The following is a 15,017-nucleotide window of genomic DNA, read 5'->3' as shown; positions in this document are numbered from 1 at the left end:
AGTGTGTCATTATCGATACTGAGATATGGAGGTCCCATCTGGATTCCAGCGCTGGAAACGAAGCAGAACCAAAGAAAATTGAGTAGCACGTTCCGGCTCATGACCATGCGAGTCATTAGTTCGTACATAACCATCTCGTCGGAAGCAGTATGCGTTATCGCCGGTAGGATCCCATCGACATCACCGTAATGGAGGACAGCGAGTGCTACAGGCGGAGAGAAGCCGGAAGAGTACGGAAAGTTGTGAGAGTGGTTCGAGGCAGTGCGAAGGGAGATGCCCGTCCTTAACGTGGAGAATGTCGTCGATGAAATGTGTCGAGAGGAGGGCACTTTGAATGCCGTCAACAGGGCAGTCATGCAGATTATGTCGGAGCTGCAGCGAAAAATGGAGAGAAGAGCGGTGATCTAGCAACGCCAGCTAGCGCTGAGAGTACGACAAGTGCATGAGCCACCCTCCGAAGTAGTCACTTCACAGTGGTCCCGGGGGGAGGGCAGAGGAGAGATTAAGGAATGGGTTTTAGTGGAGCTGCACTAGGCAACTAGTGGATACCACACTGTGACAACTTCACTACAGGCCAAGCTTTTTGAAGCTTTCCTAAACCTTGCTATAAAAAAAGATGCTTGCTTGAACGAGCGAGGCTCTGACTTGATTGCTTCTCCTTGTACATGATTCAGTTGAGCCAGTCTTGTAAAAGTTGTTGTAGTTTACGCTGCGTGCTGTGTGGCTTGTGTAGTGTCAATGTAGTGTTTGATGGAACCGGCTTTTCTGAATTGGGATCGAATAGTCTTCAAGATCCCTGTATCTTTTAACTGCAGAAAAAAAAATATTTTGAACAGAATTTTTTTGAAAATAAAGGTGAAATGTTGCTTCATAACATACTGAAAACCCGAAGTTATTGCATTTATGATGCTGTTCGATTAATTTGTTTGTTTTCAACGGCAAAAATGCAGAAAAATACTATTTTTGAGCAGGCATGGAAAATCATTTGCATTCATTTCATACATTCATTTACAATCATTTGCCTCTAACTTTTTTCATCAGCAGCATTCCGCAAAATGATGTATACAGCTTTTGTAGGTTTTGTTATAAGCTACAACTTTTGCTTGTAATTAAAATCTATATCATCACGAACTAGAGTGGGCAGAACTTGTTACTGTTTTTCAGTGAATGTAAAATACATTCACTGAAAAACAGTAGTGGCTTCTGTTCGCTGTGGTTCGTCGTGCATAAGAAATACGAATTTCACTTGTGAACAAAAGTTGTAGCTAATAATAAAACCTACAAAATCTCTATACATCAATTTGCGGAATGCTGTTCAAAAAAAAAGTTAGAGGCAAATGAATGTAAATGAATGCACGAAATGAATGCAAATGATTTTCCATGCCTGTTTTTGAGTGGATTACGTTGTTTGCCAAGTTCTGACAATCTCTGGGCACAAACATGTGGTTTCTTTATGTCCTTCACACTATCGTGGAAGATTTGTAGTGGCAAAAAGATTTCAAAACTGCCATCAAGTTTGCGAACACTTCTCTGAAAAAATTGTTATAGCTACAAATGGACTGAAAATTCATCAAAGTTCTGCAAAAGAAAATTGTTAACCTTGAATGAGGGAGTTTTGAGATTTTTTTTTCAACTTGGGTCGAGCTTTTACACCACCTTATGCTAATTGGCTATTCTCGGCCATTCGCTTATTTTTCGCAAATTTCTTCCAAAATCGTGTCAATTTTACCAGCCTAAAACATTGCTACGTAAATAAAATGCATTAACGCCTTTGGGTAGACTACCGTTTATACACACACGTGATATGATAGCCAATTATTCAATTGTTGTCACAGCGTGTTTCATTGGGACTCCGAAATTAGGCTTCCAAAATCTTTGTGTTGATGTTGGGTCTAAAGATGGAATTACCTGGAAATTTTGTTATAAACACGCTTATATTATTTTACTGATGTTAGTAATTCTTCACTGGAATTTGAAAACAGCTAAAAATGTCACACGCTATGAAACGAACAATATCAACATTAGGGTGGGTTAAGTTTGTATGGAGGATCACAACCCCCTGCTCCCATCTACACTTTCGATCCGTATCGAGGTCTTCTACAACTGTCCCAAATTTGAAAGAATTTGGTTACGGTCTAGGTTTGCGGTCGAACTTTAAAGTTTGTATGGGTAGCGGCGCCGGTGGTGTAGTGGTAAGCGGGATTACCTCTCTCTCTCCATATGGCCAGGATTCAATCCCAGTCGGCGCCGCCGGGATGTTCTGAGGCATAACATCTCTGATCACATCGGAAGTAAAGCCGTTGGTTCCCGGTTCAAGAATTGATGGGTTGATAGGTAGACTCCAGGTGTGGGAGCTGCCTCTCTGGCGTCGGTAGCATTGGTGCTTAGCACGGAAAACAAGATCGACGGAAAACAAATCAAAGGAAAAACAAAATGTTTGTATGGGAAAATGTATGTGAAGCTATTGATTTGCTTGACAAAAAAATATGATCGAAAGAGTAGCTCTCTAAACATCATAAGATTGGAGCTCTTTAAAAACTCAGTAATCACAAAACCGAACAGGGTAAGTAAGTCCGTAGCTATTTCCCAAAATCATTCAATTCAACAGCACCAAAGCTTTTTCGATTGCTATCTATCTCGACGACGGAATCGAAGATTGAATGACCGGCAGATTCTTCCAGCTCTTGGAGGCAGTTGTTTTCAAACTAATCAATATCGCTCATTTCAGCACCTTCTCAGGTCTCTCGCCGCTAGCAGGGACGATAACGGGCAATAACAGTAGTAAAGCTGTGTGTACATTATCTTCTCCCGTGCAGACTGTCTCTATCCAGAGTGACGTCCCCGTCGTGATTGTTCGTATTTTAAGGTTGTTTGATAATGAATTATATTACAGTCCCTCGGATAACGGCGTCGACTGCGAAGGCTGATTTGGGGGATTTTGTGCAGGAATCGCCAGTCTAGTTGTGCGTAGCGAATCGAACGGATCGTTTAATTCGGGAAGAATCGGACAATTGGGTGACAGATAGTGATTCAAGTGATATTGGAGGTGCAACGCAGAGACCATCAGGATGGTGATGGGCATTTTGAAGGGCATTCTTGGTACGTCGACTGATGGAAGTTTGAGTTTATCCTAAACCTACTTTAATCTTGCTGCACTTGGGTCATTGTTGGAATTAGCTCCTGTTCGTGGTTCACTTTTTCCCTTGTTCCAAGCACGCGACTTATATTTAGAAACCCCTAGTTCTTGAGCCGAAATAGGCTAAGTATCTCCTTGCGACAGAAAGAAATCTCAGGTGTTGAAGGGTTTTTCAATTCTTAAATCATAAAATTTTAACACTTAATCGAAGCAATTGATATAATCCTACACAATTCAGTTGTTTGACGATTGAATTGTAGAGCCAGTTTATAACTGGGGAGATTGTGTATAGTAATCGCATTTTTCGATTATTCAGTAGATTAAAAAATAGGCGAGTTAGTGATAAATAGACCTACTTACCCACGTTTTGGTTATCGGTCGATAATACTTTTGAAGTGCACATGAAGTGCGCAGAGGAATTTGAAGTGGAGAAGTTCCAAAATTCTTTCAATTTCAGCTTGACTCATCTCTCCAGTTTATTTAGAATTTACTTCAACTAATAAACTACACATCGTCTAGGACGACTTTTGATGCTAGATCAGAGAGCAAAACCGAATTAGGACCACCATGGGATTTCAGAAGACACGCTTTCACATATGCATGGTTTCTGCTATTCTACGGATTTCAGTCCGGCTCACAGTGGGACGAAATCAATAATAGTGGTACATGACTATTTGCGACGAAATTATTGTTTGTAGTATTTTGATGTCTGCCCGTAACGTGATTAGATCACCTTTTCGTGGTACGTTACGGGATTTAAGATCTACCACCGATTCCTAGTCCTGACTACTTCAAACTAGGAGAACATGATTTTTTCAGTAATCACATGAACACCTCTTAGTCCTTGTTACTTTTTATGCCTTGTTGATAGCGATAAGACTCGGCTTTGTCCACCGAAGATGATCTAGAAACAAGGAAAAAATGAGTCAGTCTTCATCTATGTGATTCCTAATCTTCTATTCGTTGTTCCCTAGTTTGAAGTGGTTAAGATTAGGGTTCTGATGCATGGTTATTATCGGTGTCATTTCTTAATTTTAACTGACAAAGGGGCGGGTGTTTCAACACTCCAAATGGTATAAATAGCGGGACCTTTCCATTAGAGTCGGATCCATGCGATAAGTGCAAGAATGACAACCTAAAAAAAAACGAATACTTCATCATTTCTCAACAGTTATGGATCAATACGACATGTACTAAACTAAGGACACGGGATATACTACAATAGATCAATTTACTGCTCGCAGTGGTGTTAGGTCCCGAACAGAGGAAAAAAAATGTATGTCTTCTAGAATGATTCTTCATTTTCTGAGTGCTTTATTTAAGTATTGAAATTTTTTACTTAACTTAAACTTAAACTAATATAAAAGGATTTTTTAAATGTATTTTTAAATTAATGAACATCTATGGAAACATTGTAAATTAATTTGTAATTTTGGAATTACTAGATGTTATAATGATATTTTGTACTTGTTAGATACAAGAAGAGATTGAAAGGCAAGTATTTGACACATAAACACTCTAAAGGACCACACACAATAGATTATAGTCGCTATATTCATAGTCTGGTGGATAGAATCTCGGGAACAAATTGAGCTGTCAAATAGCGGAACCAATCGAGCAAATCACGACCAACAACAGAAAAGAGCACATCAGCTATTTCGAACAAAACTGCTGAAACCCTTTTCTCGGGACTCAAGGCTCGCATACGCAAACTAACACCATTTTTGGGTTGAGGAAAGTTTCCCATATCCGATGATGCATGTAAATTGCATTCGATTGGTGAGGGAAGAATAATCAACGTTTTGTTTATTAAAGTTGATAGTACCTTTTCAATTGTTTTGATGGATAGAAAATCTATCCGCCATTAGATTCGTTTGCGTTGCGTTGACGCAAATTTGACAGTTAGACAATAGAGTTCTCTACCACCGTTAGTATTAGCAATGACTAGCCTATTGGTCCCAAGCAAATCGATTAACGTATCCCATTTTAGTCGAAATTCTAGTACTACACAATGTTTGTTTTGATGTGCTATGAAAGTTTGACAGATAAAATGAGGGGTTATTGCTTTTCCCTATGTTTCGAGGGGTGAATCGATTAGCTTGGGACCGAAGCGAGTACCAGAGCTGAGCCAAAAAGTTGAGTACGTTATTTCGGGACATTCTAGTCTTAGAGTTACCTCTATGGTATTATCAACAATCAATACGAAACTAACGATTTTAAATTGGCTCACTACTTGACTAGCCTATTGCTCCCAAGCAAACGATTAACGTATCCCATTCTAGTATTTATTCCAGTACTACACTATGTTTGTTTTGATTCGCTATGAAAGTTTGACGGATAAAATGCGGGGTTAGTGGATTTTCGTTTGTTTCGAGGGGTGCATCGATTAGCTTGGGACCGAAGATAGTACCAGAGCTGAGTAAAAAAGTTGAGCACGTTTCTTCGGGACCTACTAGTCTTAGAGTTACCTCTATGGTATTAGCATAGAGGTAACTCTAAGACCAGAAGGTCCCGAAGAAACGAACTCAACTTTTTGGCTCAGCTCTGGTACTATCTTCGGTCCCAAGCTAATCGATTCACCCCTCGAAACCTAGGAAAATCCACTAACCCCTCATTGTATCTGTCAAAGTTTCATAGCGAATCAAAACAAACATAGTTGTAACGTTTTATATTTGACTCTTCCCGTTTTCCGTCCGATCAATTCCGCGTTTCAAATACAACTCCCCGACCGACTCGTCGTGCTCGGTCTTTCTACCTACCGACTCGTTTTGTCTCTTTCGTTATCATCTTCTTCATCTCAAACCCGTTACTGAAAACATTGGGGAATCCGTCTCCATAATCAATGCGTGTTGCTACCTGTGTCGATACAAACCGTTACATTCCTCCTTTTTTTATAATTCAATTAACATACAAAATTTTCTGTTGACTGAATATTTTATGAGTCTTGTATAACTTCACTTACCAGTTTACAGTACATAATCTTCATATTTAGCTGGAGCCGTTCGCTGTCTTTGCAACATCATACGACTGTTTGTTGTCGAAGCGTCTCTGTTGTCGGTCAACAACTCTCCATCTTCTTCATTTGTCATTGTCCCCGTATGTGTTGATCGTGGTGTCGCGTTGTCTGGCTTTTCCGGCAACTCTGATCGCTTATCCATCTTCTTAAGATGTGTGCTATTTCGGATGTAACTTTTACCTGTCTCGTTGGATTTTATCTGAACAGCACTTCCTTCGATGTCCACGACTTCAAACTCTTTTTCTGAGAAATTTGGCTGTAATGCTCTTTTCTTTAGGTTCCGTTGCAATACTGTATCTCCCCTTTCCAACTTATGATGTTTAGCCTGGCGCTGCTCATCTGCCTTCTGCTTGTGATACTCCTTCAACGCCATATCCTTGTCTTTGATAGGTTCCAAAAATAATGCCGGAGGCTGATGAATTGATGGTGTTCCGTTGTAAATTTCTCTTCCGAGCATCATTCTACTGGGTGAAATTCCAGTAGTCTCTTGAGAAGTTGAGTGATACAGGATCAAGTATTCGTACAAGTCAGTTTTCCAGTCAGTGTTCTGAATCGAACTGATCTTTACCCGTTTCCCTATGTTGCGCATCTGCCTTTCTACGGCACCATTTTGCTCAGGCCAATATGGAGTAGAAAGGTTAAGATGTATCCCATAACTGAGACAGAAGTTCTTGAATTCAAGTGCCTTGAATTGGGGACCGTTATCGGATGTAATCGATCTAGGAATTCCAAACGAGCTTAACATTTTCAAAAGTGCTCCTATAACTCGTTGAGTAGTCGCTGGCTTCATTGCTTCGATTTGGATGAACCGAGAAGTATAACAAACTACAACAAGCAGAGATATATCTCCGGGAAGGCCTTAATTCTTTAAAATCTATAGCAAGGTCTTGCCATGGCTGTGTAGGAATTCTCCGGGACATAGGATTAGGTTTATCGGGAAGGGATGTCATTTTGCAGGGTTTGCAATTTTGTAGAAAGAAATCTATCATCTTGTCCATTGCTGGGAACCAAACTTTAGCCCTTTGTTGCGCTTTCATGGAAGTGCCTCCCTGATGTCCACGGTGTGCAAGATTTATGACATGTTCTCTTAAACCCTTAGGTACAACAATTCTGTCACCCCGAAGGATCAATTCCCCATACACTGATAAATCATCTTTAATAGTGGCAGTTTTATAACCCACTGGAACATCATCCCAGTTTCCTGAATACATGGTTAACGGTTAAATCGAAACTCAATAACCGCAAAAACCAACGTTCAATTCGAGCTGATGGTTTAGACTGCGATTTGTTAAACAAATATTCCAGTGGTTTACAATCCGTCACCAACGTGAAATGAATTCCGTAGAGATAAATGTAAAGCTTTTCCATTGCCCATATTATAGCGAGGCACTCTTTTTCCGTTTGACAGTACTTTTTTTCATGGTCTGCCAAACTCTTCGAAATGCAAGATATTGTTCTTGGAATACCATCTTTAATTTGAACTAAAATGGCACCTAATCCAAACGGACTAGCATCTGTTGTCAATAGTGTTTCGTCATTAGGATCGAAATATCCTAGAGATTCAACCTTTCCCAGTATTGCTTTGATAGCTCTTAGTTCCAGTGAATGCTCTTCACTCCAAGTAAATGAACTCTTCTTCACTAGCAATGATCGCATGTGACGTGTCATAGCAGCAAGATTGGGATTGAATTTTCCGACAAAGTTTATCAATCCAAGAAGAGATCTTAATTCCGTTGTTGAACTGGGAGGTTGTAAATCCAAAATAGCTCTGATTTTGTCGTCAGTAGGTCTAATCCCTTCGGTTGTAACGCAATGACCCAGGAAAATAACTTCTCTTACGCCAAACTGAGACTTTTGTTCGTTAATTCTCATGTTTCTCTTATGAATACGATCCAAAACCTCCCTCAAAATTTGATCATGTTCCGCATCTGTTGACCCATGAACTAGCAAATCATCCATGTATACTATCAATCCCTGAATCCCTCTGAAGAGATTCTCCATTTCCCTTTGAAATAGTTCAGGTGCTGATTTGATACCGAACATGAGTCTACAAAATCGGTATACTCCACTACGAGCGACAAACGTGGTAATATTTCGACTGTCACCTTCTAGCTCAAAATGGTAATACGCTGCCTCAAGATCAATTTTCGACAACTTCGATACCTATTAAATTTGTAAACATTTAAAATTCACATTTATTTATTTATATTTTTTTATATAGCACAACTCCGCTTCAATCATTGCCTTTAACGAAGCAGATCTCGCACGAAGCATAACCTTACACGAAGCATAACTCGCACGAAGCATAACAATGCACGAAGCATAACTCTGCACGAAGCAAGCCCAACCTTGCACGTAGCATAACTCTGTGTGAAGCACAACTTTGCTCAAAACATAACCTTGCACGAAGCAAATCTCTAGTCTGCACAAAGCAAAATTCTGCACGAAGCATAACTCTGCATGAAGCATAACTCTGTACGAAACAAGCATTCTATCAAGCATTGCACGAAGCAACACTTTAAAAAAAAATTCCACGCTGAAGCTCTCACACATTCAACTGCTACCATAACATTCTAAACTCGATGGTTTTTTTTTTCTTTTTTTTTTGCTGTGTAATTTTTCTGCCGTATGCATTTTTTTCACTAAATTTGTTTCCAAAAAAAAAGAACATAAAAATACGTTGACATTTCTTGCATTTTCATGGTCCTGCATTGTTTTTCAGCTAAATTTTTTTTGTTGTTCTATTCACTCTGTATTCGACGCCATCTTTTCCAACCACTTTTTTCCACATAGTTTTTTTCTCTCTCGCAGAACGCCATTTGCTTTTTTTTTCAAACTATTTTTTTCACACATTTTATAAAGGGTGATACGGTCAAAATTTGGTCAAGGGAAAACGCGTGTAAATCGGTGAAATCGTTTATTTAAAAAATCAAATTAAATTTCTTTTTCAAGTTCAATTAGTATAAAATTCAGGAAAAATGTTCAGTTAGGCTTCCGCTTTTCCAAATCCGAATTGCCGGGCCTTACGCTTGACCCCTGCCATCAGATTTTGTACAGCCACCTTGTCCACCTTCTTCGCCGCAGAAAGCCAGTTTGCCTTGAACTGCTGCTCGCCCTTAGCAGTTTTTTTGGTCTTCTTTAGGTTCCGCTTGACAATAGCCCAGTATTTCTCAATTGGGCGGAGCTCTGGCGTGTTGGGAGGGTTCTTGTCCTTGGGAACCACCTGCACGTTGTTGGCGGCGTACCACTCCATGGCCTTTTTACCGTAATGGCAAGATGCCAAATCCGGCCAAAACAGTACGGAACAACCGTGTTTCTTCAGGAAAGGCAGCAGACGTTTATTCAAACACTCTTTCACGTAAATTTCTTGGTTGACAGTCCCGGAAGCTATGAAAATGCTGCTTTTCAAGCCACAGGTACAGATGGCTTGCCAAACCAGATATTTCTTTGCGAACTTTGACAGTTTCATGTGCTTGAAAACATCTGCTACCTTTCCCCTTCCTTTTGCCGTATAAAACTCCTGTCCCGGAAGCTGCTTGTAGTCGGCTTTGACGTAGGTTTCGTCGTCCATTACCACGCAGTCAAACTTCGTCAGCATCGTCGTGTACAGCCTCCGGGATCGCGCTTTGGCCGTCGTATTTTGTTTATCATCGCGATTTGGAGTCACTACCTTCTTGTAAGTCGATAGTCCGGCTCGTTTTTTGGCTCGATGCACGGTTGTAGACGATACACCCAGCTTATTTGCGGCATCTCGGAGAGAGAGGTTAGGGTTTCACTTGAAACTACCGGCAACTCTCTTTGTCGTCTCGATTTCCCCCCGATCCAGACTTCCTGGCTGTCGACAAACGTTCCCCAAACACTTTAATTACATTTGTAACGGTTGATTTGGCAACTTTTAGCGATTTTGCCAACTTTGCGTGCGAGTAGCTCGGATTTTCGCGATGCGCGAGCAAAATTTTGATACGCTGCTCTTCTTGCTTGGACGGCATTTTGACAACTGAAGAGTAAATTCCAAAATCAAAATAGGAGCAACATTCTACACACACACACACCTTCAAAATGAGGGGTGTTCAGGTTTTTTAAATGCAAAATTGAAAGAAATACGTCAAGTTGATATTGACCAAATTCTGACCGTATAACCCTTTACACCTCAAAATCAACTATAAGCGTACAGCAGAAACTGTATAAACGTGTTTCGGAAAGTTTTGTCGGTGAGATCATGGTGCAGATTTTAGTTGATCCAGTAGATCAAAAAACCTCTAGAACAATTTGAAGAACCTAGAACTTCTAATACACCTTAAATAGATGTTGTTTGGAGATGTTTAGTTGCTAAGGACCTTGTATCAGTTATGGTTGATCAGGTAAATCATTTGATATGAGCTCAAGACAATTTGGAGAACCTTGATTATAAATCAAAATAAATCAAAAACGATCCGCAGAAACTTTATGAACATGTCTTTGTAGGTTTTATCGCTGAGAACATCGTGCAGTTCATGGTTGAGCCAGTAGATCAAATAATCTGAACTCCAAAGCAACATGGAAAACCTAGAACATCTCATACACCATCAATTACAACGAAAATGATGTGCATTATAGTCATGGACCTGGTTGCATAAACTTGCAATAATTATAAAAATTTGCCAAAAAAAATTTCATTCTGTTAAAAAATGTCAAAATCAAGCGGACAATATGAACCTCACTGTTTAAAACTTCTTTTGAATTTTCAACATTCTTGTATGGTGGACGTTACTTATCCGTAGAAACAGTGAAAACATATTACTCTTTCTCCGAAAATGTATGGTTACGTCACTTTGTATCCAGGCTTCCAAAACACATGTTTATCATGGAGAGAGTGTTTTCTGGTCTTAGGGTATAGATTATGAATATGAAGAAAAGTGAAAATTGACCATGGTGGCGTTTACGTCACTTGGTCATCTCACGGCTGTAAGGACCTTGCACCGGTTATGAATGACCTGGTACATTATTTGATCTGAGATCAAGGACAATTTGGTAACCTTGAGCATCATATATACATCATACTGATCCTGAGCGATGTACAGAACCTCTTTGAACATGTTTGAGCAAGTTTCGACGCTGAGGACATTGTGCAGGCCTTGGTTGTCAAATTTTCTAAACTACAGAATGCTTTGGATGACCTAGAACGTCACTTGAGCTTCTTATATACATCCAAATAGATCAAGAACGATGCGCAGTACTTCTTGAACATGTTTGGGCAGGTTTCGCAGCTGAGGTATTTTGCAGGACATTATCAAAAAGTGATGACCGGGTCATAGAACTTGTTATCAATTTGATTTTTTTTTGCTCGGGATTATGATTACATAAAATGCTACGGAATAGTTTCAAAATTGGTCATACAATTCCGTAGATACGGCCGGAACAAGTTCTTAGTGTCTCAGGGAAAATAACCAGTTTATGAGTAAGTTCAAAACCCATCATGCGACACAATAAATTACATCAGAAATCGAAAACAAGTTCAATAACAATGATATCTAGTACCCTGAACCAGATTTGCTGAATCCGGATATGTTCCGGGTTGCACCGAGGAAGTGGCCAGATTTGACTTTTTTAAAATCAATCATGTGCCACATCAAATGACGTGAGAATTTTTAAATAAGATCATTGGTAGTCATATTGAGTTTAAATAGGGTCAGACCATAGGTGAATAAATTGGGATTTTTCCTATACATATAAGCAAGTTTGGTCTCTTAATATCCATTAAAATATAAACTACAGTAATGACCTGATTTTATCAGTCTCTTCACGCATTATTCTTTTAATGTTCAGTAATTTCCTATATCCATAATTCGAAATCTTTTCCACTAATCTTCTTGATCGATGTTTAGGGTAAACTTTGGTGCAATAAAACCATTGAAATAGCGCATGGGTTTCGTAGAATATTAGAAAATATTTTCAACAAGAGGGCTGATAGAATCGGGTCATTATTGTATATATTATATTTTCAAAAAAATCCACCGGCTGGAGCGGAAATCGAATTCCCACTCCATGGCACACGCAAAATAGCTGTTAGACGGGTGACGCTGCTAACCACTCGACCACGAAGACCACTTTGAAGCGAAAATGTGAAATGTCGTCATCGAAACCCAATCCAAAAGAATTATTTGTTTACTCTTGTTTCTTTCGTGACAGTAGCTCAGTGTAGTGCAGTTCTTACGTGGTGTTAAGTGTGTTCCACTGAATTTCATTGAGCAAAATTCTGTCAAATAAAATTATCGTTGAGGAATATTTTGCGTCTGGTCGAGATAAAAACCGTTTACTTGACTTTGTGTCTAGGGATCCCTGGGCATGCTTGATTTTAGAAAACAGCATAAATTAACGAAGAAACGTTTTTAATACGACCGTCGAACATTAAAAAAACTAACAGTTCGGAAAAATTGTACCTGTTGAGCGAAGTGCTAAATTTTCAAAAAAAACAACGGATTACAAACCAATTTAAATTGAACTTGAATGAAAATTAGTAAAAGCGTGGAAACGCGTTAATGTAAAGCAAGACATACTACTGATGAAATCTGTTTTTGTTCATGTTACTAAATAATAAATAGCATCAACCGCGATTAGAAGAAGATTTGTCTTTGATATTTGTATGAATAATTTATAAAAATCCTAAACAAAAACTACCGACAGCAGCGCAAACATATTCACTTCGAATGCTCACAAGCGCCGCCTAGCGGAAGAATTCCGAATTGTTATGTCCATTATTCAACAGTCCTTGACCTCCTGATCAACTTTGCCGAAGAAATCATCCGTCTAAATAGACAGGATCTTGAGATACCGCAGCACAAACATATACACTTCGAATGCTTCTGTCCATAGTTTAATTGTGGTCCTAAAAATGAAAAATACGTTCCTATGGGATACAGCCAAAACGTTGTGCTTAAGAAGTACGATGAAATCCGATCGATTTGCAGGTCTATATGTAAAATTTCAGTTGTGGATGACAGCTGCTGCTTGAATAGGCCTGTTCACTGTAGTTACTATAACAAAAATAAAATGTGAGTACACCTACGTGAATCTACATTAAGAAACCTTCATATTGACGTTATTTGGTTGTGGAGTAATCTTTTCTGACAGTTGAAATTTTTAAAAATCTTGAAAATCCAGGGTTGTATCCGAGAAGGATCTAGGTACTTTAGATTAAAATCAAAGTTTGGCTCAAATCGGTGACATCAACCACAGGTGGTGTACCCTCTTGAGCTGGAATGACCAATATTGAATTGTTTAAACACTTGGACAAGTAGAAGGAAATTCATAGTGATAGAAGTGATTTTTGAAATTCTTCCATAGTTATTCCCATGAAAATGTCAAAACATTTGTGTGACCTCTAAACCTTCATCAATCTTTACTATTGTTAGCACTGGTTTATATTTTGGATTTTGGAGCAATGATACAAACTGGAGGGTGCCTTATCAGAAATTAAAAAAAAAATGAAAATGATTCAATTTGACCAAATGTTCTTGTTCTACGATTTTTGTCAGTTTTCAAGTGTCTACAGCTTTGAATATTTCAAAAGTTTAAAATTTTCGTAAGCTTATTTTTGAAACTAACTCTAAGCCGCGAGTATTCGGCCCAAGTCCTACTAGACATAGAATTAAGTGAATTTTGTTTCAAACGATGAACAATAAATTATCGGCTCCGTAAAGCTAACGTGAATGAGCCTTACAAATAAACGAACTAGCCAAAAAATGAAAATTTTGAGATATTTGGGTTCAATTTTTTTAAATAACTACTTCAAATGAATTTTTCGTTTATTTTTCTTTATAGCTTTATCTCAGACGTCATTTCAATCAGAAATTCCAGTTCCTTGCTACAATGTTATGGCAAATTTTAATGTCACCATTTTGAAAATTTAACAATGCCCAACACGACTGAATTTGATCGGAGAAGGTCGATTTGAAAATTTGTATGTTTTCGCTTTTTGCCTGCAACTCCTCCATTTTCCTAATTTGAGAAATGGGACGACAGTTTTCGATCGAGTTGAAGACTTTCCTATGGTCGCTGATCCCCATGGGGATGCATTCTGATGTATCCTGATTTTTCATATTATTTTATTTATTATATTATTTTGAAAAAAAACAAAAAAACCGCGCAAACCCTGAGTAGAAGAATGCAGCACTTTTCGAAATATTGATTTATTCACACTTCCCCTTCTGTTATGTGCCTATCCAAGCAACACACATGTTTTACAACAGTTTATACAAACCTTTGTATGACTGGTTTTGGTTGTATAGCAGTTTACACAACATAAGTCTTTGAATTTGTGTTACTTGGGTATACTAAAGCACCTAAATTATATGTATTATTACATGCAACCAAAATTCGAGAGCAGATCGACAGCCTGGACTTGCATGCTTGAGATGCTCAACAACTCTGGATCTCGGATACCTACCCGACCCTGTGGAAGGAGAGTCTCGTCGTGCCCATACCAAAGGCAAACGAAAAAGACAGGGCCACATCTAAGTTTCGGCCGATCGCTCTCACATCCTGCATGGCCAAGGTATTCGAACGCATGGTGAACCATCGACTCAAGATGTTCCTTGAGACCAATAGCTTGCTCGACCATCGACAAGGTTTCGGTATATCCACGTACTTTGCCACTCTAGGGGACGTCCTCAAGGAAGCTTACGACCAGGAACACAACGTTGAAATCAACTCTTTGGACATCTCCAAGGCTTTCAACCGTACGTGGACGCCAGCCGTGCTGAAAAAACTTACAAACTGGGGCTTGAAGGGGCATATGATGTATTTCATACAAAACTTCTTGACCGACCGTTCATTCCGGGGTATTTGACCGGCTGTCTGGGTGCATTTACATATTTACGCTGACGA

At 39.1% G+C, this 15,017-nt stretch overlaps 1 protein-coding gene across 1 annotated transcript in view; it reads left to right on the top strand.

Moving 5' to 3' along the window:
* Positions 1 to 2,989: 2,989 nt before the first annotated feature.
* The window catches only part of LOC135699219 (aminopeptidase A-like), a 67,890-nt gene continuing 55,862 nt past the window's right edge, over positions 2,990 to 15,017 (top strand). The window contains exon 1 of the mRNA XM_065219421.1: positions 2,990 to 3,099. Coding sequence (XP_065075493.1) covers positions 3,069 to 3,099 — 31 coding nt within the window. The 5' untranslated portion in view covers positions 2,990 to 3,068. The remainder of the gene's footprint in view (positions 3,100 to 15,017) is intronic.

This window comes from Ochlerotatus camptorhynchus, unplaced genomic scaffold (genome assembly GCF_037179485.1).
Source record: "Ochlerotatus camptorhynchus isolate MF236.1 unplaced genomic scaffold, CSIRO-AGI_Acam_v1.1 ptg000104l, whole genome shotgun sequence".
NCBI lineage: Eukaryota > Metazoa > Arthropoda > Insecta > Diptera > Culicidae > Ochlerotatus > Ochlerotatus camptorhynchus.
The sequence above is the reverse complement of the archived record's forward strand: the minus strand, read 5'-3'. Positions and strand labels throughout refer to the sequence as shown.